Source organism: Spermophilus citellus (assembly GCF_964194105.1).
Source record: "Spermophilus citellus genome assembly, chromosome: 2".
NCBI lineage: Eukaryota > Metazoa > Chordata > Mammalia > Rodentia > Sciuridae > Spermophilus > Spermophilus citellus.
Genome location: NC_138183.1, coordinates 78641035 through 78667730, shown reverse-complemented (window position 1 = coordinate 78667730; position 26696 = coordinate 78641035). Strand labels below are relative to the sequence as shown.

At 37.2% G+C, this 26696-nt stretch overlaps 1 protein-coding gene across 7 annotated transcripts in view; it reads left to right on the top strand.

Annotated features, from left to right (window-relative positions):
* Positions 1-26696, top strand: part of PRUNE2 (prune homolog 2 with BCH domain) — a 262656-nt gene that overhangs the window by 143369 nt on the left and 92591 nt on the right. For all 7 annotated transcript variants that reach the window (XR_014020379.1, XM_081278889.1, XM_081278893.1 and 4 more), the window contains exon 7: positions 25177-25335. Coding sequence is in view for 6 of the 7 variants with exons in the window: in XM_081278889.1 (XP_081135015.1) it covers positions 25177-25335 (159 nt within the window). In the remaining variant the exon portion in view is untranslated. The remainder of the gene's footprint in view (positions 1-25176; positions 25336-26696) is intronic.

Below are 26696 nucleotides of genomic sequence, written 5' to 3'. Positions count from 1 at the left end.
TTCTCACTACACATATAAAGCAAAATTTTTCATATCCCTGGTTGTATACAAGTATATTCACACCCATTTATGTCTTCATACATGTACTTTGGATAATAATGATCATCACATTCCACCATCATTTATACCCCCATGCCACCTCCCTTCCCTCCAACCCCTCTGCCCTATCTAGAGTTTGTCTATTCCTCCCATGCTCCCTATCCCTATCCCACTATGAATCAGCCTCCTTATATCAAAGAAAACATTTAGCATTTGGTTTTTTGGGGGGATTGGCTAACTTCACTTAGCATTATCTTCTCTAACTCCATCCATTTACCTGCAAATGCCATGATTTTATTCTCTTTTATTGCTGAGTAATATTCCATTGTGTATATATGCCACATTATTTTTATTCATTCATCTATTGAAGGGCATCTAGGTTGGCTCCCCAGTTTAACTATTGTGAATTGTGCTGCTATAAACATTGATGTGACTGTGTCCCTGTAGTATGTTGTTTTTAAGTCCTTTGGGTATAGACCAAGGAGAGGGATAGCTGGGTCATTCCCAGATTTCCAAGGAATCTCATACTGCTTTCCATAATGGCTGCACCAATTTGCAGTTCCACCAGCAATGTATGAGTGTACTTTCCCTCCACATCCTTGCCATCACTTATTGTTGTTTGTCTTCATAATAGCTGCCATTCTGACTGGAGTGAGATGATATCTTAGAGTGGTTTTGATTTGCATTTCTCTGATTGCTAAAGATGATGAGCATTTTTTCACATATTTGTTGATTGATTGTATATCCTCTTCTGAGAAGTGTCTGTTCAGGTCCTTGGCCCATTTATTGATTGGGTTATTTGATTTTTGGTGCTTAGCTTTTTGAGTTCTTTATATACCCTAGAGATTAGTGCTCTATCTGATATGTGGGGGGTAAAAATTTGCTCCCAGGATGTAGGCTCTCTATTCACCTCACTGATTGTTTCTTTTGCTGAGAAGAAACTTTTTAGTTTGAATCCATCTCATTTATTGATTCTTGGTTTTAATTCTTATGGTATAGGAGTCTTATTAATCCCACATGATGAAGTTTAGGGCCTACTTTTTCATCTATTAGACGTAGAGTTTCTGGTTTAATTCCCAGGTCCTTGATCCACTTTGAGTTGAGTTTTGTGCACAGTGAGAGATAGGGATTTAATTTCATTTTGTTGCATATGGATTTTCAGTTTTCCCAGCACCATTTGTTGAAGAGGCTATCTTTTCTCCAATACATGAAAACTTATACTCCAATAAAATAGAAGACATTGACGGCATCAACAAATTTCTTAAGTCATATGATTTTTTCGGATTGAATTAGGAAGATATACACAATTTAAACAGACCAATATCAAGTGATGAAATAGAAGACGCCATCAGAAGCTTACCAACAAAGAAAATCCCAGGACTGGATGGATACACACCCAAGTTCTACAAGACCTTTAAAGAAGAACTAATACCAATAATTTTCAACTTATTTCAGAAAATAGAAAAAGAGGCAGCACTTCCAAACTCTTTCCATGAGGCCAATATCACCCTGATCCCAAAATTAGGGAAAGACACATTAAAGCAAGAAAAATTTATATCAATATCTCTATGAACATAGATGCAAAAATTCTCAATAAAATTCTGGAAAATTGAATACAAAAACATATCAAAAAGATCATGCACCATGATCAAATAGGGTTCATCCTAGGGATGCAAGGTTGGTTCAACATATGGAAATCAATAAATGTAATTCATCACATCAATAGACTCAAAGATAAGAATAATATGATCATCTCAATAGATGCAGAAAAAGCATTTGACAAAATACAGCACCCTTCATGTTCAAAACATTAGAAAAACTAGGGATAACAGGAACATATCTCAACATAGTAAAGGCTATCTACACTAAGCCTCAGGCCAACATCATTCTAAATGGAGAAAAATCGAAGGCATTCCCTCTAAAAACTGGAACAAGACAGGAATGCCCTCTTTCACCATTTCTATTTAATATATTTCTTGAAACACTAGCCAGAGCAATTAGACAGATGGAAGAAATTAAAGGTATATGTATAGGAAAAGAAGAACTCAAAATAGCACTATTTGCTGATAGTATGATTCTATACCTAGAAGACCCAAAACATTCCACCAGAAAACTTCTAGAACTAGAAAATGAATTCAGCAAAGTAGCAGGATATAAAATCAACACCCATAAATCAAAGGTATTTCTGTATATCAGTGACCAATCCTCTGAGAAGGAAATGAGGAAAACTACCCCATTTACAGTAACCTCAAAACAAATAAAATACTTAGGAGTTAACTTAATGAAAGAGGTAAAAGGTCTATTCAATGAAAACTACAGAACTCTAAAGAAAGAAGTCAAAGAAGACTTTAGAAGATGGAAAGGTCTATCTTGCTCTTGGATAGACTGAATTAATATTTTCAAAATGATAATACTACCAAAAGCACTATACATATTTAATGCAATTCTGATCAAAGTCCCAATGGCATTCCTCATAGAAATAGAAAAAGCAATCGCGAAATTCATCTGGAAAAATAAGAGACCCAGAATAGCTAAAGCAATCCTTAGCAGGAAGACTGAAGCAGGTGGCATCATTATACCAGACCTTAAACTATACTACAGAGCAATAGTAACAAAACCAGCATAGTATTGGCACCAAAATAGACTGGTAGACCAATAGTACAGAATGGAGGACACAGAGACTAACCCACAAAATTATAATTATCTTATATGAGTTCTATAGTTTTTTTGTTCAGCTTTTATTTGGGAGATCTATCTAGTGATGAAAGAGGTGTGTTAAAGTCACCCAAAATTATTGTGTTGTGGTCTATTTGACTCCTGACCTTGAGAAGAGTTTGTTTGAGGCATGTACATTTATAATTATTATGTCTTGTTGGTATATGGTTCCCTTGAGCAGTATGTAGTGTCCTTCTTTATCCTTTTTGATTGACCTTTAGTTTGAAGTCTACTTTATTTGACATGAGGATGGAAACTCCAGCTTGCTTCCACAGTCCATGTGAGTGGTATGATTTTTTTCCCAACCTTTCACCTTCAGTCTGTGGATGTCTTTTCCTATAAGATGCTGTCTCTTGGAGGCAGCATATTGTTGGTTCTTTTTTTAAATTGAATCTGCTAGTTCGTGTCTTTTGATTGGTGAGTTCAGGCCATTAACATTCAGGGTTATTATTGAGACATGAAATGTATTCCCAGCCATTTTTTTAAATTTTTGGTATTTAATGTGACTTGTTTTCTCCTTTAATTAGGTTTTCCTTTAGTGTAATCCCTCCCTCTGCTGATTTTCATCATTGTGTTTCATTTCGTCTTTTTGGAGTATTTTGCTGAGGATGTTCTGTAGTGTAGGCTTTCTAGTTGTAAATTCTTTTAACTTTTGTTTATCGTGGAAGGTTTTTATTTCATCATCAAATCTAAAGCTTAGTTTTGCTGGATATAAGATTATTGGCTGGCATCCATTTTCTTTCAGAGCTTGGTATATATTGTTCCACGATCTCCTGGCTTTTAGGGTCTGGGTTGAAAAATCTGCTGAGATACAAATTAGTCTCCCCATATATGTGATCTGATTCCTCTCTCTTAAGGCTTTTAAGATTCTATCCTTATTCTTTATGCTAGGCATTTTAGTTCAGAATGTTCATATTTAAAATTATCTGTGAATTAAAGAATGGCCTAAATGAGCAAATACAGGCAAAAATCGATCACTCCAACAATGAGATAAGAGAGCAAATACAGGTAGCAAAAGATTACTTCGAGACAGTGATAGAGACTCTGAAAAAAAAACCAGTCAGAATCCTTGAAATGAAAGATAGAATAAATCAAATAAAGAACTCAATAGAAAGCGTAATCAATAGACTAGATCACTTGGAAGAAAGAACATCAGATATGAAGACAAAGTATACAATCTGGAAAATAGAGCTGATCACACAGTGAAGAAAGTTAGAAACCATGAACATCCAATAATTTGGGGACAGCATCAAAAGACCAGATCTAAGAATTATTGGGATAGAGAAAGGCACAGAGTTTCAAACCAAAGGAATGCACAATCTCTTCAGTGAGATAATATCAGAAAATTTCCCAACCATGAAGAATGAATTGGAAAACTAAGAGGCTTAGTTTTTAAATCTTAATGTGGTGTTTGCTCTGGCAAAAAATTATTTTGGTATAGAGTTCAAGAATCACTGATTTAAGTAAGTGCCAGAGAAACCAATATAAATAAGATATAAACTAAAGATTATTTTTAGATTAAAAGTAAGTTTTCTAGCTTTTAGAAACATAAAAAACTTGAATTAGGCTAAGGATATAGCTCAGTGGTAGAGCTCTTGCCAAGCATGGGTTCAATCAGTAGCACTGCAAAAACAAAAACAAAATAATAACAACAAAAAACAAACAAACAAAAAGAATCAGCTGACAGGTGCCTGATAACTAGAGGAATTTCAGTTATGTACCTTGATTACTAGCTAAGAGAGATTTCTAATTAAATACAAAAATTTACATATTAATTAATTATTAAAATGTTTAATTAAATATAAGAGGTTTTATGATCTTAATCAAATAAAATTGTCCTCTTGTAGTATTTGGGTACCACTGAATGTTTTCATTGAGAAAGCAAATGCAGATTTTGGACAACGTACCATTTGAATTAATTAATAGAGTTGATGTTAATGAGGTCTTATTTTAATGCTTTTTTGGCATTGTCCTTTGAGTTGACTAATGTTGGGAAGTCAACCAGATGGCCTTTCAATGCCTATTCCTAAAGATATCTCAGCATATAATTTGAAGTGATCCCTGATCTTTTTAATTAAGCAATGGATGTTCAATATTTAATGCTTTATTGAGAATTAGTTCAAGTTCATAATTGTCCAAAACAAAAGAAAGAAAATTTTTGAAAATTCTTGACAGCAAATTCAGATCTGATACATGATTTTGATCCCTCATTATACATTGTCACATAAATACTTGGTGTGTTTGAGAAGGGCTGGCCTAAGCTCCAATGGGATTGATTTCATAGTTTACATTATAAACATCATTTTACCTTTCTCAAATAAAACTATTTCAAATAACAAAATATGTCATTGGCCCCAGAGGTTTCTAATAAGAAATGATAGACTTATATTTGGGAAAGGCTCAGTAGAGCTTGCCATTCCCCTTCTTTTTGTTACCATTATTAATAATGGCATTAAAGAATATTAATAGTACAATTTATTGAACACTTACTGTGTGTATAGGCACTGCTTCAAACTGAGAGCTTGAGGCTGTAACTCTTCACAGTGAGCCACATAACTACTTAGAGACAGAGCTGTGCTGGATGTAGTCAGTATTCAAATCAGGCATTCGGTTCTGCCCTCTGTCGTTTATCCTCACATCTACTGAATATTTATTTGTCCGTGAGATTTTTCCTCTTATTCTTTAATAGCCTTTCACTTCTGTGACTTGGTATTCTGTGTGGAAATAGGATGAGGATCCACACATAACATGGTTTGGTCAACTCTTCCCAGTACCAGTTTTCTGACTTATAAAGTGAGGTTCAAACACCATCTTTGCACTCTTCTCAGGGTGATTGTGAGGTTCTGATGAGAAAATAGCATATTTCAGACTTAAGTCTTTGAAAGGTAAAAGTAGTCTATGATACTGGATACCTTTGACTTCATCCCTCTAAAAATCTTCATGTTTTCTTATAAAATATGAAAGTGTCAGACAATCTATATTTTAATAACAACTTTATTGATATATAATTCACATGTTAGAGCATCCATCTTTTGGAATTATATAATTTTCAGTTTTTAATATATTCACAGATTTCTGCATTGTCCAATTTTTGAACATTTCATCACTCCAAAAAGAGACCTGATAACCCATTAGTGGTTACTCCCATTCCCTTCTTCCCCAGAATTCCAGGAACCACTAACGTACTTTCTATAATGCTTTTATCCTTCTTTTCTCTTTAATTTACCATTTAGAGTTCTAGACAGAGGTTAGCTAGAGTTAGATGCTCAAAAGAAGGAAAATGATGGAAACCAAGCTTGATGCTAAGCAGGCACTGAAATGCATCCCCCTCTGGACTCATGAATTTTGGGGCCAAAGGTGCAGCTTAGGAACCCGCCATCTTCAGGGAATATCAGGGAGCTTGCAGACCCGCAGTGGTTAAATCAATAGTTAATGATGTTCGTCATGTAATTTGAGCCTCTAGTTTGTTTATGCTAGACCAACTTTATCCATACTCCAAACAAATTATCTCTTATAATTACCAGCCCGAAGATAAATCTCTAAATGTTTTTCTGATGATAGTGCTGTGGTTGGCAGGTGTTAAAAGTGCCTCCCAGGGACAAAGATTGAAGATGAGCTTGTTCCCACAAATCCTTCAGGCGAGGATGTTGAGCTTTCTATCCTGCCATGTGTAAAGGAGCCTTGTATGGTGCCCTGTTAATGAAATCTAATAGGCAAAGGTCGTACATCTTTACAAAGAAAAAGGCAAAGCCGATGTGTGATAAATGGGCTCTGTGGGGCTCAGTGGACAGGGTTTGGTGATGAAATCCATGTTTAAATATTCTGCTTGGTTTCTCTCTAATGTTCATGCCTTAAATGTCCCCTCATGGTACTTCTTCTTACCTGGCAGGATGATTAAAATAAATATAAAAATAAGAAGTCTAGTCTTTAGTGCTTTAAACTGAAGTGACTGGTATTGTTAAGGATAAACATTAACCACCAAAACAAACAGTTTAAACTGGAAAAGGATTCTAAGTCTTTAAATCTTTTTTTTTAAACTACCTAACTTAAATGTTTTAAAAGTATTTTAAAGAAAAAATCCTATAATCTATATGCTTCAATCACTGCTATCAGAAAACTAAATAATGCGTGCAAATATGTAAGCGTTTATCCAAAAAATATGTGCTATTTTAGAAATAAAGGAGTAAGTTAAAGCTAGAATTCTAAAGAGTTAAATAAATCAGATATTGTTGAATCAAATCACTGCTGGTTTTAGGAGAAGTTATCAGTTCATTTGCTGTAGTTGTACTGCTGAGCCAAGAGACAGTTCAATAAATCAACTCAAGCTTGATGGATTCTTCAATTCATTGAAATGAGTGCGTGAAAGAGAAAAGAAATCTCTTAGTATTCCCTCTTTGACAAAAGGGTATGCAAAGAGCCTGAATGGATGAATGGTTGATTAATTTTGCCAGAAATTTTCTTGACAGCAGGAAATATGTTTTTGCATTACTGTTTGCCTGGGATTTATTTGGTAGACTATGAATTATTGCATGTAAATGTGTACCTGAAGCTACGTTGCTAAAATAGTCAGCTAATGGTACAATTTCTGGACATGGGATCTGTAATATTTCTGTTTAGTCTTGCACTCCACACCCTTCCAGGTTGCCCTGCAGCCATATGTATAAATGTCTGTTCTCACTGATCTTAGTGTACAGTCAAGCACTACCAGTGATTCAATATTGAGTTTGGTTTGAGTGCTCATCTGTGCCTCTCTCATGGAAGCTTAGGGCTGGAGGCAACCAAGTGCCAAAGCTTGATAATTCCTAGAGTTATCAACCTGCTAGTTTACCTGTGGACTCTTACCTTTAAATAAGGAAAAGAAAACACAAGCTAGACCCTCACATTCTATTTACAGCAAGCCTACAAATGAGCACATTTCTTAGTTTTATCTTCCCAAGAAAGGATGCAGCTACGCATGAGAAAACCGTGGCTGCTGTTGACAACAGCAGGACTCTTTGAGAACAGAAATAGGAGTGGCCACTCAACTTCCCAACTCACTTCTTCCCATAGGAGGGTGCTGTGTCCTAGAAGTGACTTTTCTTGGGTCAATGTGGAGGGTAGGGACGCTTTCAGTTCTCAGTACCTGTACTGGGGCAGTAGGTGAGAGTGTCATTGTGTTCATGGAAACTTACTCTGCTGCTGTGGTTCAGAGGCTGGAACACCAGAAAGCCCAAGAATTAGGTCATGGCAAAAGAAGTACCTGCTTCACTTTCCCTGCTTGCTGTGGTCTGAAGGTGTGTGCTGCCCCAGAATTCATGGACTGAAATCCCAATCCCCGAGGTAAGGGTGTTGGGAGATGGGTCTCTGGGAGGTGAGTCTCTGGGAGGTGATTAGCTCATGGCAGCAGAGCCCTCTTGAATGGGATTAGTGTCCTCCTAAAAGAGGCCCCAGAGACACTCCTGCCGTTTCCACTATGTGAGACACAGTGAAGAGACAGTAGCCCATGAATCAGGAAATTGGTTCTCCAGACACCAAATCTGTCAGTACATTGATCTTAGACTTTCCAGTTTCCAAAAGTATGAGAAATTAACTTTAGTTGTTTATAAGTGATCTAATTTATGGTATTTAGTTACAGCAGCCTGAATGGACTAACATACCAATCATAAATTATTTACTTCCTGTTCACTTTATTTTCCTTCTTGAGGGATTAACATTGGAACCTCCTCTTTCTTTTATGTATCTGACCAGAAATTATCTATGGCATAAGGCACATCATATGACATTTTGCCCAATTTCTCCTTTATGTATATGTATTTTGCACATGCCAACACTGTCTCTCTTGAAAGCCTACCACCACAGTACTTATACTATCTCTGAAAATGAAAGTATAGAGAGATTTTCTCTTTGAAGTTTTTAAACACACACACACCACCCCTTACTAAGCTATGAGACTGCAAAATATTTTCATCGGCTATCCAGATTTGGTATCTCATATTTCTCTTTAGATTATAATAGGAGATGAGAAATGATTAAGAGAAAGAAAAAATAAATAAATATAAAAAAGAGAAAGATAATATTAAAAAAGAAGATTCTATCTTTGTCCTTATCAGATTGTGACACTCAACTATAAATGAGAATAAATGGCACATGTAAATGTGCTCAAATAAAGCTCAGAAAACTTGGGTTCTGGCTCCTGCTCCACCATCAAATCTCTATGTCTAATATTGGGAATATTTCTGAACTTCTTGAGCTTCAGCTTTCTTCTTGTTACATGGTTATCACAAAATTATTATTCTATAACCAGCTAGAGAATTGGCAAGCACCAATTCGGATTACTTTGATCATTTTTAGAAAAGCCAAAATTGCTCTATAGACATAGAATTTTACTTTCTCTTTAAGTATCACAGCACTTTTAGATTTTGATTCTTTGCATGTTGTCAGCCTATATTCAATAAAATTTTCCCAGGCTAGGATAATCCAGTAAGTGGCCCTAAAGTCTTCCCTGGTCGGCCTTCCAGTCATTTGTGCTGTTTTCCTCCTCCATGGCTTCCAGGAGTCCAGATGGTAGGCTTGCCAATTCTTTTTGTGTCTTGGTAACTTAATTATTAGCCACCTGGGACTAGCCCCTCATCGACTAATGGGGAAAATAAAGCAACAACAACAAAATGATCTTCAATAAAAGGTTAAAGACTCTAAAATGTAAAAAGTAATGATTTGGAATTTTTTTTTCTTAAAGTCAACTCTGCATCTGAAAATATTCACTTCTATTATAATCATTTAGTAAGTTTTCAGAAGCTCTACATTTATTTCTCTAGTACTTTGGTTGTGTGACAGAAGCAATTCAAATTTGTTTAAGGAAAACAGTGAATTAATTGCTGGAGTGATAATCCAGAAGATATTTAGCTTCTGATATTCTTCAACTTGAACTAAATCACCAGGGTTTCTCTCTTTTTCTCCCTCTCTTGCCTCTGTGTCTCTCCATGTTGGCTTCATTCTCAGGAAGACTCTTTCCATGACTCCCCAAGATGCCCACGGGTAGCCCCAAGCTTATGTGATTCTTAGATCTCTGGATATCAGGGAAAGAGAAAGCTTTACAAAACTCCAGTGAAGCCTCTTATCCATCTGACTCAGGGCACATATTATTCCTGAAACCGTTACTGTGGCCCTTGTGGATGGAGGGCTCAGCCTGTGTCATCTGCCACCTGGAGCTCAGTGTGGGAGTGAAGACAGCCCTGCACCAGCCACAGGAACGAGGATGGCTCCTCCCTACTTCATGATGTAGTCAGCCACAGATACCTTGAGCACCGTCCCTGATTGTGAAATGAGACTTCAGAGCAGCTTTCTGCACTGCGCCAGCCCTCCAACAGCTGTTGGAACAGTGCTATACTCTGTGTGTGTGTGTGTGTGTGTGTGTGTGTGTGTGTGTGTGTGTGTGTGTGTGTGTGATGCACTGGGGATGGCTGAGCACAGCAACACAGAAGCAAGGACTCATGCCTGTGGCTCCTTAGTCAGGTAGAAGAATGTTCTCTCAAAGCAGACAGAAATATGATTCTGTTGTTATTTCCCAGCAAGCCAGGTTCCTAGCTATTTTCAGAAAATTTTAAAAATCAATATAAATGTCATAGACAGAAGTTCAGTTCTGTCTTGGGAAGTGCAGCCAAGTGTTACTTAACAACAGGTCCATGTTTTGAGAACTTTGTCATTAGGTGACTTAGTCACTGTGTGTGCTTCATAGCATGCTTAAACCTAGAAGGTACAGTAATCCATCACTCTACATGGCCTCTTGATGAAATCAAGAGTCACAGTAAACACAAGATGTAGGATGAGAGTCAGAAAAGAGTTGAGAATAATGGAGGAAGAGCAAGGAAATAGATAAATACAGTTAGAGAGGCAGACACAGAGGTTTTCTTAATCATGAGCCTTGGCTTGGGGCCCAGTGGTCGCTGGAGGTCTACTTCTAACTCATTTAATCCATCTCAGAAGGAGCTGTCTGCAAGAGATGTGCCGGAAGCCAAGACTAGAAAAGACGGATGCTCGTTGAGCCTCACTAATGTGACATCTCAAGCCCCAGGAAAAACCAGACACAGATAAACTACCCAACCTGGACACTGCACATTCTCAAGTTAATTGGGCCTGCCAACTGGAGACTTTGGAGAACTGGCTTGCCTGTCTTTGCAGCTGTATAAGAAATAAGACAATGAGAGCAATTGCTTAATTCTAAAGTTAGACTAAACAAAAGGAAACAACATAGGATGATTCAAAACACACACACACACACACACAAAAATCAAGCCAATGGTGTGTGTTGGGTGTCAGTGATGGATTTCTTAGAGATTGAGATCATTACCAACAAAGAGAAGGTTGCCTTTCCAAAATATGTGTCTAAGTTCAGTTTTCTATGACATGAATGCATGTATCAGGGCCCTTCAAAGATTAGATGTTTGCTGGTGGTAGAAGAGTAGGGGCGTTTGGGTATAAAGGTTTGACTCCTTTCCTATAAGCAAAAGAGGTTGGCTTTGGTGGCTAGCAAAATGTAAGTGCAAGCCCCCATTCTGTTCTCATATTCTTAGCTTGAAATCATTTCCTCTATCATATGAGAATGCTATATTCTTTAGGTAAGTCTCATTCTCTAGGTTTCTCATTTTCCCAAAGAGAGCTATTAAGAATATTCATTACTTTCTTTCAGATTCATTTATAGAATTATCTTTTTTCTTTTTTCATAGTGGACTCGTGGACTCCCCTCCTTTTTTATGGCTTCTAACACTCCATGTGTGGTACCCAGACTGGCAGCACAGCCAATGTCTGAGAGCTTGTAGAGATACATGAACATCTCGGGCCCCATCATACTAAATCAGAGTCTGTAGATTAACAAGCTGATTCCAGGTGATTGTATTTAAGAGGTTTAAGTTACTCTATCTTGAGACTCAACATCCTGATGTTGAGGGATGAGCGGGTAAAGCTGTACAACTTGCCTCTGCTAAGAGAAATTCTCTGTATTGATCGTCTCCTAACTAATGTGCTGAGCTAAACAACATTCTCCATTCTGTTCTATAGAACATACTGACTGATAACCTCAGCTGAATGCTCGAAGCTAACTTAAAACTCTCTAAGAAAGCACAGGTGTGTGCACACCCTGTGACTAAATTCAATGTTTACCAAGTATCAGCTGTGTTTGCTCCAAACCTGTTCATACTAGTTAATATAATTACACAACCTTTAATATACTGATGAAGTAGAAATAGTTACTTTTTAAGATGAATGCTTTGGAACACACTATAGAATGAAATGAGGCATACTCTCAATAAAATATGTTCTCAAATAATGACAATATAGCCATAAAAATTGGGGGGAGGGTAAAAAGGCTGATATGGATGCACATGTTTAGGTAATTAAGACCTGGAAATGGGTTTTTCTGATAAATTTCTCTACATATCCTCAGTTGTCTGGCAAGGCTGCTGGCCATTCACCAAATATTTGCAGGTATCTTTGCATGACACATCGATACTGTCAAAATATCAGTAACACTTTAGGTTTCCTATGGTTAAAAAATAAGTTAGCAGATTTTCAGGAATCCCAAATATAAAATTTAGTGTTTAAAAAATGCTCTGTTTGGTTTGGAATAATACAACTTTTCTATTATTTTTTTTTTTTTTAAAAGCCATTCTGGGAAATACCTGTGTGAACTTCACTTTCCTGAAGTAGGAAGTGATGTTTAACAAAGTTCTTGCTCTTTCTTTTAAGCCATCATGCTTCTTTTTGTTTGCCTAAGAGAATAAAATTGCTGTTTATAAGCATACCAATCTAACTAAAAGACAATTGATAGGAATTCCATTATTTATACCAGCTTAGAAAATGGAAACCTTTGGCCAGTTAGTATAAAGCATCCATGCAAATGCTCCCATCCCTGACTTATTTCTATAACACTCCTACCTCTTTACCCAGAAAGAATGAACTGTGTCTTGCTTTGTGGAGTAACATTTCTGAAAAAAAAGCATGTGTGACTTGTTACGTTTACAAGACTCTCCTGCTGTTATTCTGTAGGGCAGGGGTTCTTAACTGGGCTGACTTTGTCCCAAGGGGACATTTGGCAATGTCTGGAGACACAGGTGATTGTCACAATAGGGATAGGGAGTTTACTATTGGCATCTAGTGGTCATCCAGGATGCTGCTAAACATTCTGCAATGCACAGAGCAGCCTCCAACAACAAAGAATTGTCCAGCCCAAAACGCCAGTTCCCCAGTAGAGGAAACCTGCTTTAAAGTGATTTATTTTTACCAGTGATAAATGTGTTTGTTTTTTTCCCCCTGGATTTGGCTTATTTGAAGCCATTTCATAAATAATTCTTGGTTAAAATAATAACACCCAAATAAACTCTTGTACTACCAGAACACTCCAGGGCTTCCTTTCTACCTTGAGGTCAGGGGCTGTAGATAATTTATAAGGCCTCGTGGATGCTACTAACAGCAATAGCAGTATTATGGCTGTGGTAATTTGAGCTTCTGAAGATTTCAGAGACCAAAAAGAGATTCCCTTACCTGACCTACAAGGAAAAAAAAAAAAAAAAGGAGCTTTGGCCTCTTTTTCCTGATTGTTTGGATAGTATATTTTTAATTATTCACACATGGTTTTCATTTTATATGTTTAATACTTTTATGGATTTTAGAAGCACTTTCTTTTTCTTTTTGTGATGCTGAGGCTTGAACCCAGGTCTTTACACATGCTAGGCAGAGTTCTACTGCTGAGCCACATCCCTTGTCCTATGATACCCTTTTTAATTGGGGTGCAAAATTCCATGAAAATCAAAGTTAATACAAAAGTTATCTTTCCAAACATCTCGTCTCTTTCTATGATGAGGGTTGGCTGGAAATAAAATAAGGATTTGAAGTATTATTGCATGTGTGTATTTTGTGTGTGTGTGTGTGTGTGTGTGTGTGTGTGTATGTGAGAGAGAGAGAGAGAGAGACCTTTATGCCTGGTATCTGAAGTGCCAACTACGGGTTTATCTCCTCATCATCCCTCTTCCAGGAAACGACTCTTTATCTACCAATTTCCTTGTAACTAGTGCCATCTCTGCGTTTTATGGTCTTTCCAATCCACCTCAATTGTTTTGCCCCAAAGCAAGGGAACCAAACCAATTGTAACAACCACAGTTATTTCTCCAGGATTTTGGAACTCAAGATCAAAAGGAAATAGGCTCTTGACTATAACTATAAGATCTGCACTGATTTTCTGTAGCCACCAATGTTCCCCGCCACATAGAGGCTGCCACTTGACCTTGGGAGGGCAGATGAAGCCCAAAGAGGATGGAGAGGCAGGGGGGCCAACAGCCCCCTGGCTGTCCCAGTTCACCCAGTTCTCCCTCGGTTTTTGTAAGAATGCTCTCCAAATTCTTCTGTGTTTTTCTATGTAAGCCAGTTAAGTCCCTGTGACTTGCAATCCAGAGGATCACAACAATGCTATGTCCTACCTGAAAAGGAATTCTTCAGGCACCCCATACAGACATCCCCAAAGAAAGATAAAACCACAAACACCAGAGTGTATCTGTTTTCAGGAGGGGGTTTCTGGTAATTAGCTCAGATTGCAACAAATGGCACACACAGACTGTTGGCTCTGCATGTGTGCTGTAAGATTGGTGTTTACCCTATTATATTCCAATTTAAGCAAGACATAAAGTTTATCAGTGAGCAAATGGATCCAAGCAAGACACATATATGGGCGGTGAGAGGTGTGGGCCTTGATGAATAGATATTTTTACCCTTCAAAAAAATTAATGAATTCCTTTCATTGAGTTGATAGCAAAGAGGACCCAACCACATTCCCCATTTAAACTTGGTGATGGTTGGGTATTTTTAGCAAGTGAGTTGTCAGCAGAAAGGCTTCATTAGACCCATCAGGATATCTGCCCATGAAGAACGAACTCCCAAACTGTACTGACAGTTTCCTTGAGCCCAAATGATGAAGCACCTCTGACAAGAGCCATATTGTGCTCCCCATGTGAAGAGCATGAGGAACAAAGGAGGCAGTTTGATCTTTATTTGGTCAGGTTAATATTGACACAGCTGAGACGAATCCAAAACGTGTGTGACGCCCTGTACCACAAGGCTCTGGAGACACCACTGGTGGTTTCCATGAAGCAGAAAGAGGAACCCAGAGAGGAAGGAAGTTCTCCTGCTTTTTCTAAATAGTCTTGAAGCTAGTTGATTTATTTTTACAAAGGAAAATAAATAAAGCTATCGAGTGTTCAGGCTCATGGCTCAAAACAATTTTTTATATGTGTACACAATTATAAAAGTAATTTATTGCTATTATTTCTAGTTTATAGTTAGACTATTGCCCAGCTTCTGCCATTTCAAAAACAAAGCATGCTTGGTCGCTGGGTTGCCCTTTGCACATGAGTCCTGAATTATTCATTCCCCCAAATCCTTGGAAACATACATGAACAAGAAAGAGGCCTTCAGGAAAACAGCCACCTGCCTTTCCTCACTATTTTCAGTAGTTGAAAGTTTTGGTGATTGTCAGTTTGTCCTTAAAGAAAACTGTAAATTAGGCTGACCTGGTTTATGAGGTGATGACTTATCTGTATTTAATTGGTTGAGACCTCCTGGCATCTAAGTCTTCTACTAACTGCTTGTGAGAGTCCGTCCAGGACTTTCTGTGGTGAAGTGCAGTGTTTAAGCACCTTTGCCCAGGGTCAACTTTTCACTGGTGTGACACTATTCCTTTTTATGATGGAGATACTGAGGAAAGGATAGAATTTCAACTCAATTTCAGGCTCATCTGAAATCAGCTCAGAGTTTGTTTTTTTTTTAAGTTCTTATTTTAAACCTATGCTTTGAGGTGAATTATTTCCCAATTCCCACCACCTCTTTTCTTTCTTCATTAATGATTGGTTATGGGGATAAGTAATACTTGTTCCATGACCTAAAAATAATTAATTTTCAATTAATAATTCCTTCTATTCTGGAATTCTTTCAAGTGGGCACCTTATAAAACTTATTGCTTCTAAGACTTTTAGATTTTCCTTTCTTACTTATGATATGCATGACCTAAACCAAAGCACCTGCAGATTGATTTACATTATTATAAATATCTTTGATAGTCATGCCTTAATAAGAAGACTCTGCTCTTAATAGACTTCTCCTATTAAGATGCCTACTCCGTCAGAGAAAAACAAAACAATCCTCTTGAGTCTTCCTACTCCCCTCCACAAATTCTAATTCTTGCTTTTCTGTGGACTTTTGAGCAGAAGATAAGTTATGTTGAGAGCATCTTTAAATCATGAGATTTTTACACACTGAATGGTAAAGTAGATTTTTCTGTTTGGGGGTGTCTAATCTACTAGAGCAAGGAAAATACATGGGGCTAATTTTGGATAACCAGCAATTAGGTTGTGTGTACTGCTTCTTTTCACTCCTGAATATACATGGATGCCAAACTTTTCAAAAATACTATTGCTGCAAGAATATAACAACATTCTTTTTTATAGATGCTTTCTCAGGCTTCCAGTTTTAGGTTCTTACATATTATTAGCAGTCATTCCACATTTACACTTTATAGAGTAAGTGAGAAACCAGAAATCAATCATAATGCATGGTAATATCAGATCTTCAAAAGTTTACCTGGTCACAGTGGCACATGTCTGTAATCCCAGCAGCTCAGGAGACTGAGGCAGGAGGATCACAAGTTCAAGGCCAGTCTCAGCAATGTAGCAAGGCCCTAAAGAATTCAGTGAGACCTTGTCTCAAAAAACAAAAAGGGCTGAGATGTAGCTCAGTGGTAAAGCACCCTGAGTTCAATCCCCAGTACTGACTAGAAAAAAAAAGTTTAAGCAATGTATTATTATTAGCAGTTGTCAAAATCAAGGATGTTTCTTGCTTGTGTATAGTGACAAGGGAGAATCATTCTAAATAGAAATAAATGGAATAGAAAAAATAGTTTTAAATTATATCATTTTATTTTATTGGTACTGGGGATTTAACCCAGAGGCACTTAACCACTGAGCCACATCCACACCCTTTAAATATTATTATTATTATTATTATTATTAATAATAATAATAATTTTTATACAGTTGCTTAAGTCCTTGCTAAATTGCCAAGGCTGGCTTCAAACTTGCAATCCTCCTGCCTCAGCCTACTGAGTCACTGAGGTTACAAACATATGCCACTGTATCCAGATTAAAATGATTTTTATTAAATTAAAAACTGAATTAATGAGTAATATCTTCAGTATCTCCTCATATTAGGGTAATACAGGAGTGAAAGTATGGTCTCTGACTTCAGGCTAACCTGGACTGGAGTTCCATTTTCCGCACACATGATGCAAACTACTTAACTCCCAGAGCCTCCATTTCCTCAGTGCAAAGCAGATAACTACTGACCTCACAGAAGCTTCTTAAAGTTTAAATAAAATGATGCAAAGCATTTAACAGAATGCCTAATGCAGAATAAATGCTTGAATTATGATAGGCAATATAACATTGATTTCAGTCAATAAAATTAATTGAGCAACAAATGAAATTATATTGGTATACGTGCTATCCATTAACTTATATATTCTAGTATATTTCATTTACATAAATTATTTTCACAAAGAGGCTTTATCTTTAGTTATAAAGAATGAAAATATGTACTATTTGACTCATTTTCAAAATATGATGCATAATATAGTTTAAAAGATTCCAGTGAAGTTATTAAGATGCCTTGGCTCCCCTAAAAATATATAAGAACAATGGTGTGTAAAAAATGATATCTAGGAAGAATATGGGAAATATCTTGGCTTACCAATTAAAGAATGCATAAAAACATAATAAATAAAATCTCTTAATTTATGCATATTGTGTTCTCATAAATCATTTCCTGTCAAAATTATCAGACTTTAGTATTGCTGAATATCTTAAACATCATAACAGGATTTTGGTAGCATAAATCATAAAGCTTTCAGTTAGGACATTTGTATACATACCTCAGCATTTTTCTTATATCTTGATTTAAAAAAAAAAGCCTTCAGTCTAGAAACAAATCCATGCAGAGTATAAATGTCAAACTATACTCTTAAATTTCAGTAACTCAGCAATCCATGTTGCCCACAGTGCTTACAAAGTAGTTATGGATCGTCAAACTCTAGGACTCTCTGTTCTTCAAAATGCAGCTGTACAAGCTGTATTTTTAATCTTGGTAAAGATTTTTATCTACAAGAATCCTACCTGTGAGTGATAGCTACTCACCTGATTTTTCTATTACCTGCAAGAAGGAAAAGATTTTCAGATATAACAATTCTAGGAATAGCTTGTCCTTGATGCTACAAAGTAATTTATTTCACATAATAAAAGCCTTAGTCAGTATATTTCATTTCTAATTTGTAAGGGAGACAACCACTTCAGATGGTGTGTGTAGTCCACAATGCTGGACCTAAGTGCAGAGAATGAGCACCAGGAGTAGAATTCACTGCAGGTTATTTGGCAGTTGGAGGGGAAATGATGGAAAAGTCTGTACCCATGGCAATTTAACTGAAGGAAAAATCACTATGTGTTTTTTTGTTTGTTTTGTTTTGTTTCATGCTTTAAAAGCTGTTGTTTATATAGTGGCAAACACAAGTTCATTCATTGACTCTAACTTGGAATTAAGGGCTAAAAATCTATTAATGAGCTGAACACTTCCTTACCCCCCAGTTTTATATGTCATTTTGAAAGTGACTTAGCTTCATATTTCACTTAGTGCACTTTCCTCCATAATCTCACATATAGGTTTTACATCAATCATGTAAGTGGCTTAAAGATGTGTGTGATTGATTAGCATTCAAGAACTCACATGTATCGTAACACAAAGAACTGTAGTATATGTGAACTCTTGCAAAATATGTCCTGTGAATCAAATTAATCCTATAAATCCTGAGAATGGCTTTTTGTTTGTATGTTTATTTTAAATATTTTTAGTGGTAGACAGACACGATATCTTTATTTTATTTCTATGTGGTGCTGAGAACTGAACCCAGTGCCTCACACATGCTAGGCAACGCTCTACCACTAAGCTATGACCCAGTCCTGTTTGCTTTTGAGAATGTCTTCTTGATAGCTTAAGAACCAGGAAAGGAAGGAGACCCAATGTTTATTGTCTACTGTCTGGCAGGCACTAGGCCAACCTGTTATACACGTTCTCAGTTCTCATGACAATCCTCTGTTGGGTACGGGGGTTCAGGGAACCAAGGCTCTGAGAAGAATTAACTCATGTAGCTCAGCTAGTGAGTAGCAGAGCCATGGTCTCCTCCTGTCTGGCTGGCTCCAAAGCCTTTACTAGAAACCTTGCAGGGAGCTCACTAAAATAATGGAGAGACATAAGAAGTTTAATATTAGCAATTTGCCTAATGGTGACAATTTTAAATATCAGGGTATTTTAATGTCCATTTAATGCTAGTTCTCAATATGTTACCAGAATACATACAGAACTGACATTCTATTTGATATGAGTATAGAAATTACACTATGAGTGTTTTTTGTATCACTAAGAATTGCTTTACAGTATGATTTTATAGCAGTATAATATTCCATTTATGATTGTTTCATAATTTATCTAATCATTTCTCAGTTATTGGACATTTAGATTTTGTTTCCAAGTTTTAGTTATTAAAGTAATAATCCCATAAGTAGCTATGTCCACAAACTTTGTGTGCATATCCAGTTATTTCCTTAGAATGTATTTCTAAAATGTATATGAGATTATCTTTAGAAAGATTTATCAATAATAGAAGAAGATTAAAATTTTTATTATCAAATAATTTTTTGATGAGTTTACATATTATTTATGGCTGTTTGTATTCCAATTGCAAATTATCTTTTATGTTTTCCAACTCTTTCTATTGTTACATCTATTCCATTTCATTTATTTATTCAAACTCTTACCCTCAAGGACATGAAACTTATCTCCTTCCAGTTAAAAACATAAAGCAATAATTGCACTGGGAAATTTTTGGTGAGTTCTGGACAGGAGAATGTCATTATGAGATTTAGATTTTTTAAAACTCCCTATTGATAACTGATTGTAGGGAGACAAGTGTGGAAGAATAGCCCCTGGGAATGGGTCACCCAAGTTCAGGCCACAAATGATAGTGGCTGTGGCTAGGATAGCAATCAAGATGGAAAAAAATTAGAAAAGTGTTTGGACTTGAGATATGTTTTAAAGGATTCATTGATGGGTTATATGAGGAGTGAGGGGAAAAGGAACCAAGAATAAGCTAGATGTTTGGCATGAGTTGCTGGGTGGCTGGTGGCGCCATTCAGAAGAAGTGGGGAGGAGGTGGAGCCTACGGTATTTGGGAGGCTGATTAGGGAGCATTAGGTCATCACTGGCAGAAGGATGGTTTTAAAGCCAAATGACTGGATAAGATCTCTAAGAGAATGCATAGAGAAAGAAGGTGAGCCAGGCTGGGAAACACAGTTTGAGACAATGAACATTTCAAGGCTTAATAAAGAAGAGCCACCAGCAAAGGTGACTGAGGAGTGGCCAGTGAGTTGGGAGAAAAACAAGGTGAGCATGAGGTTGGGAGAATGAAGTGCTTCAGGAAGGAGGGAGGGGACCTGAGGAATTCTGCAGAAAAGTCAAACAGGGCAAGAACGGGAAAGTGATTTTCATATTTGGCAAACTGGAAGTGAGCGATACTTCTGAGAAGAGCAGTTTGGGGGAAAAAATGGAGCCCAACACCCAACAGGAAGGACTGAGAAGACAGTAAAAGGTGACCAAGTGTGAGTGGTTCAAGAGACCAAGAGACGGGGCTTTCCTCTCCCAAGGACTATCCACATTCAAGTACTCAGACATTTACAAGACATTATTTAAATCACTTTTATTTCATATGATGCAGGGAAGCTACCAGCATATAGCATAACCACTAAAATTTTCAGAGCAGTGGAATGAGAAGTAAAATAGGATTGTGTAAGAGTGGGATTTTCCACTGCAATTGCCTGTGCACTTCCAACCATGTACACAGGAAATTTATTGGATACTATCGATTGCTATCTCAGATCCAATAGACCTGGATCATTTCTGTTTTTCTGCCTGGGGGCCTCAGGGCCTTTTATAAAGCTCTTGAGATCGACACCTTAGCTTGTGACTGGGAAATAGTAAAATCTTTTTCTCCCAGCATTTCTAGACCTTCCTATTTCATAACTAGGAATTACTCAGGCAAAAAGACTCACGACCTCTAAAAATGCATAATGATGGAATCCTAGGAACTATTCATGACAAAAGACTGAGGCAGAAAGCAATTGCTGTTCTTCCTAACTGGTGGAATCAATCTGGGATTTTGCCATTTGCAATGATTAGTAAAATAACTACCTCAATTCCATACAGTGATTATAGACTGGACCTCACTGCACAAGAGGTGTGTGCCTGGGCTGGAGATGGTAAATTAAAGGGGAGGGTCCTCTTTATTTTTTAAACCCTAGAAAATTAATTAGGAATGCATAAGCACGTATATAATTTTAACTTAAGGTGGGAGAAATGTTTTGGAGATGTTTGAGCAGATTAACAAATCGTATTTGTATACATGTAACTAAAACAGTAATTTATCAGGTAGAAGGCAGATGGGGGAAATAAAATGCCAACCTGTATCTACAGTTGTGTTGTGTTGATGATGAAGTGCTGTTTATTCAGGGCCAGCCTAGCTTGTCAGCAACATAAGAGCCATCGCAGCACAGGACTCCCTGCATAGCTAGAAGACAATAATAAATTATCTCCTATGCAAACAGCACCGGCATAAAAGCAGAACAAACAGACTGTGCTGCTCGGGTTCCTGAGATTCTCACTCATTCCCTTGTTTGATTCTATTCTAAATGTGAAATTCTTCACCTTATCCTAAGGCCAGTAAGGATGGAATCCAGTTTGAACAATTATGTTAGGGTAGATAGGGCATCATTGACGACAATCTCTGTTTTGGCGTTACTGTAAAATGTATTTTGTCTAATATGCCAAAATGATTCATGTAATTTTTTTTATTAATATTTCATTTGATTCTGTGGAATTCAGGGTTACCCAGAGGAAAACTGAGACAGTGTGTCACTGTTAGATGTGATTGTAAAATCATTTTGAGAGACATGATGAAAATACAGATGCTTGCATTTTCTAATACAACTTGCTACATAAGAATTTCTAGCAAGCTTCCCAGAAATACACACCCCAGGGTGATTTTTTATGATGATGCTAGTGTGAGGAATCAGGACGGAGGGTGTGAGTGAGTACAAGCCTTGTGAGTGAGTACAACCCAGAGGACTGGTTTGCAGGGAAAAAAAATCAATTGAGAAGTGCCTCCCTGAGGCAGTGCTTTGCAAATTTCAGTGTGCAAGGAATCATCTGGGCTGGGTGGAAAAGGCAGAGTGGACTTCAGTAGATCTGCACGTGGCCAGACAATGCATTTTTAAAAAGATGCCAGGTTTGGTCAGTGCTACTGGGCTGGAGTCTGATAGGAAATCTAGAGCCATCGGCATAACACAGTAGAATCCAGGCAGGTTGAATGCAGCTGATATATTGGAATAACAAACAGTCCCCAAGAATGGCTTTGAATAAAGCTGATTCTTCTGCATTTGAATTTTGTGCTCAGATAGGAGCAAAACCTGCCCTCTCTTGTTTGAATGGAAGCCAAGAGTATAGTGATAATCATTACTATATGTGAAAATCTCTTTGAAATTTGTGTCTTCTTTCAAGGATTTATAAATGTAAGGAGGGTTATATACATAATGAAAAAAATTAGACAAGAAAAATTGTAGGGTTTCTCCTGCCAAAGCCTTTAGGTACTGAAGATAGGATGTAGGAAGTTGTTGTTCACTCCTGTTTTTCTTCAGGACCAGATATTTCATAATTCCTAATTGCAAAAAGCTCAGCATGGAGGTTCTTTTTATTATTAATTAATTTATTTATACTAATTAGGTAAATATGACAGAAGAATGTATTTTGATTCATTGTACACGATTGTAGCACAACTTTTCTTTTCTCTGGTTGTACATGATCACCAATGAGGATTTGAAATTTTTTTTTCTGTCAAATTCATATTATGTGTAAGATGAGGTCCAATAGAAAAAAAGACACATTGTAAATATCGACTTCTACCATGGGTGAATTTGTTTGTTGTTTAATCTACTTAAAGATTGTTATGATGCAATTTGGACAATAAATAAAAAGCACGAAAGATGACAGTATGGCTCGTGGAATACATGTTTCCAAAAGCTATTGTAAGGGAGCATTATAAACTTATTCATCAGCAGTAGAGCCTGAGACCTTTGTGAATTCCCACATGCAACTCCTTGTAGCCTGAGAGGAAAAGTAGGCTTGTAAGACACCTAAGGAGAGTTGCCACAGAAGAGACAGCAAAGTCTCCTGGAGAGGCTGTGATTGGCAGGGCCCGCATACCTGCCAAGGTCTCATGTATTCCCTCAAGGGCCCACAGACTTCAACATCAATTCAGCAGAATTACAGAGTACATGTATTATGGCTATTTGGGGTGTCTGGTACATAGTCCAATCCTCTAGTACCAAATCTTCATTTTCAAAGAGCTACCTCTGACAAACATTAATGTAGACAAAGACTGCAACTGTGTGTTCTGCCCTGTTCAGCTCTTCACGGTGGCTAACTGAGGAGGAGCCCATGCACTTCCACTCTCCATGGCATACATTTCTGTATTGTCTTAGTATTTTACCAGCAGCATGGGAGGGAGGAGGAGAGGGAAAGAGGAGGTATTGGGTAATGAGATTGCCCAAATTATGGTATGTGCATATGTATGAGTATATCACAATAAATACCATTACTGTGTATAATTACAATGCACCAATAAAAACTAGTTAATAATTAATTTAAAAATCTGTTTTACCAGCAGCAGGAATAATTCTGATTACTATTATGATCAGAAAAAAATATAGAATTGTTTAATCTCTTGAGAGGACATCATGATGTTTTTTATTGATTAGCACAATGGACTGTTAGTTGATTGATTATATGCAGTGATTTTTATATAGATACACACACACATATGTAGGTACGTATGTATAAGTCATTGCTCAGTGTCCATGGGGAATTGGTTCTAGGATCCTTTTTGAATAATCAAATCTGCAGATTTCAAGTCCACTATATAAAATGGCATAATATTTTCATATAACCCCCATATATCCTCCCTTATACTTGAAATCATCTCTAGATTACTTATTTAATGTATATGACTTATATGGTATTATATAATATAATGTAGATGCTATGTAAATAATTTTATAGTGTATTGCTTAATAAATAATTACAAAGAAAAAGGTCTGTACATATGTAAGTTTCTTTTTCAGAAGATATGTGATCCACGGTTGATCAATTCCACAGATATAGGGGACTGACTCTATGCATGTATGTAAGCTATGATACAGAATTGTGCAGCACAGGTTGATTTTGTGTATGTGTGTCTCCTGTCATGCAATAAATAGTTCTTCAGTATCTAGTATGTGCCAGTTGTTGTGCTAGGAGCTAGCATGTGGACTTCACTGTACTTCTTTCAGGAAGAGAATCACATAGACAAAGTGGTTCTCACTGAAGATAAATCTGGAAAAGAGACCAGCACATTTTCTGTGAATTATATGGGCCACAGTTTTGGGTGCTTTCTGAAATTATTCATTCTTCCATAGCTGCCACATAGACCTAGTAGACCAGATGTCAAAATTCTTTATAAAAGTCTTTTGGGGTGAGCAGGGGGATCTCAAGTTCAAGGCCAGCCTTAGCAACTTAGTGAGGCCCTGTCTCAAAATAAAAATAAAATTTTTAAAAAAAGGGCTTGGGATGTAACTCAGTGGTAAAGTTCCACTGTTTTCAATCCCCAGGACTACATACACAAAACAAACAAATAAATAAACATCTTCTGCACTTCTATGATACAGTAAAAGTCACTCAGTAAACTCAACTAATTTTATCCTCAGGAATTTCTATTTGTAACTAATAATAGTCATCAAATAAAATTTTCAAATTATAAAAATATAAAATACAAAATATTTTATATTTAAAATTTTAATTATAAAAATGAAAAATATAAAATGAAAATTTTATAGAGAACACTAATTCCCTCCTATTTTTCTAGTACTAGATTATGAACATAACCTACATTCATATAAATGATAAAAAGAGTAAATATGCTTTGTGAAGTAAGGATTTGAATAAGTATTTTAGAAAAAGATGTTAAGATATTTGTTACTAATCTAATGCTATTTCTTAATGATGGCAAAGAGTCCTTCCTCCATCGATTTGGGAAAACCTGTAAGAAAAGTGTATTTTAAGCCATAGCATAAAATTTGTCAAACTTTCTCAAAGAAAAGTATTCATCTCACTTGACTCTAACTATAAATATTGTCCCTAATGTGTCATCAGATTGGACGTATTTGTGGCACAGCTCTTCACACACTGACATTAATATCAAATGTCCTGTTGTTTCAGAATTGTCTGTTTCACAGCAATATCACCAGTGATTTGAAAGCATTCACAGACAAGTTTGGTTATGACGTCCTCATCCTGTTCGCTAGCTACCTATCAGAGGAGCAGCAGCCAAGGAGGCAGGTCGCTGTGTATTCCCAGAACCTAGAACTGTGCAGTCAGGTGAGTTCTCCTTCGACCCTAACCCATTTCACTGCATCCTAACCTGCTGGCTTCTAGAACACATGGTGGGAGATGGGAATGGATTTGTAGCTTGTAAGAAATTGACCCCAAGAGATAGCATAAAATGTAAGAGATAGAGTCTTAGCGTTTGAATTTTAGGAAATGCTGGAGGTATTTTGTGCATTGGACCTTTTCAAAGAGCTTGTGTCCATTTTGGGTTGCTATAAGAAAGTTCCTGAGGCTTTATAAGAAGTTGATTTCGCTCACAGTTCTAGGGTTTCAAGACCAAGGCACTGGCATCTGCTTGGGCTCTGGTGAGGACCTCAAGGCAGATAGTGTCACCCTGATGGGAGAAGTCAGAAGAGATGACACGGTGACACTGGAAGCAGAAGAGTCCGTTGAGATGGCTGAACTTGCTTGATAGCAACCCACTCTCATGAGAACTAATCTAGTCCCATGAAACCTTCATAAATCCCTCTGAGGGTGATACCCCCAAGACCTATAACCTCCTACTAGGACCCCAACTTTTAAGTCCCCACCACCTCAACACTGCCACCCTGGGCACCAAGCTTCCAGTACATGAACTTTTGGAGGACACACTCAAATCATATCCAGACCATGGCAGAGCTCCAGGACAATTTTTCTTCTCGACCGAATCCATGAAATCAAGTTTTTCTATCTCAAATAAGAGCAAGTTTACCTTGGCGTGCTGTTTCCTTTTGAGACTGCTCCTCGGTTATAACTAACAAGGTTTAGTTTCTGTTTTGTGCTCGGGCTTTAGTAACTGGTGACTTGAGGCTTTCATCTGTTAGTTGGTGGTAGCTAAGATTCTGACTAGGTTAACAGTTGGATCCTCTAGGTTGATGGCTAAGCCTTTTAACCCCAAAGTCTAGGAAATAAAAAATAATTAGAGAAAAATTAATCAGAAGACACCACTGGATGTATCAAGCCAGTGTACTTGATTTCTAATGTAAGAACCTATGTGACTCGTTACAGGAGGAACCATGTGGGCATCAAATGCTCCTTCCCTCATCGTCCCTCACTAATAGGTTAGACACCGCCTCATGCATCCCCAGGTGGCTGGAGGCAATGCCTCCTTTCTTTCCTACATTCTCCTGTTCTGTCCTCAAAGAGCACCGTATCAGCTTCTTAACACCATGTGTACTCTAGCTTGCTCTCTGTGCTTTCTCTTTTCCAGATAAGAAGCCCCCTGCCCCTGCCACAGGTGCATCTGTGCCTCCTCCTCTGACCTACATGATTATGCACCCTGTCACCAGCCTGTGGCTCTTTCAATGTTTGACTCTGCATTTGGTTTCAAAGCTGAATTTTTATCTTTGGTTACTGGCTCCCTAGGGACAAGA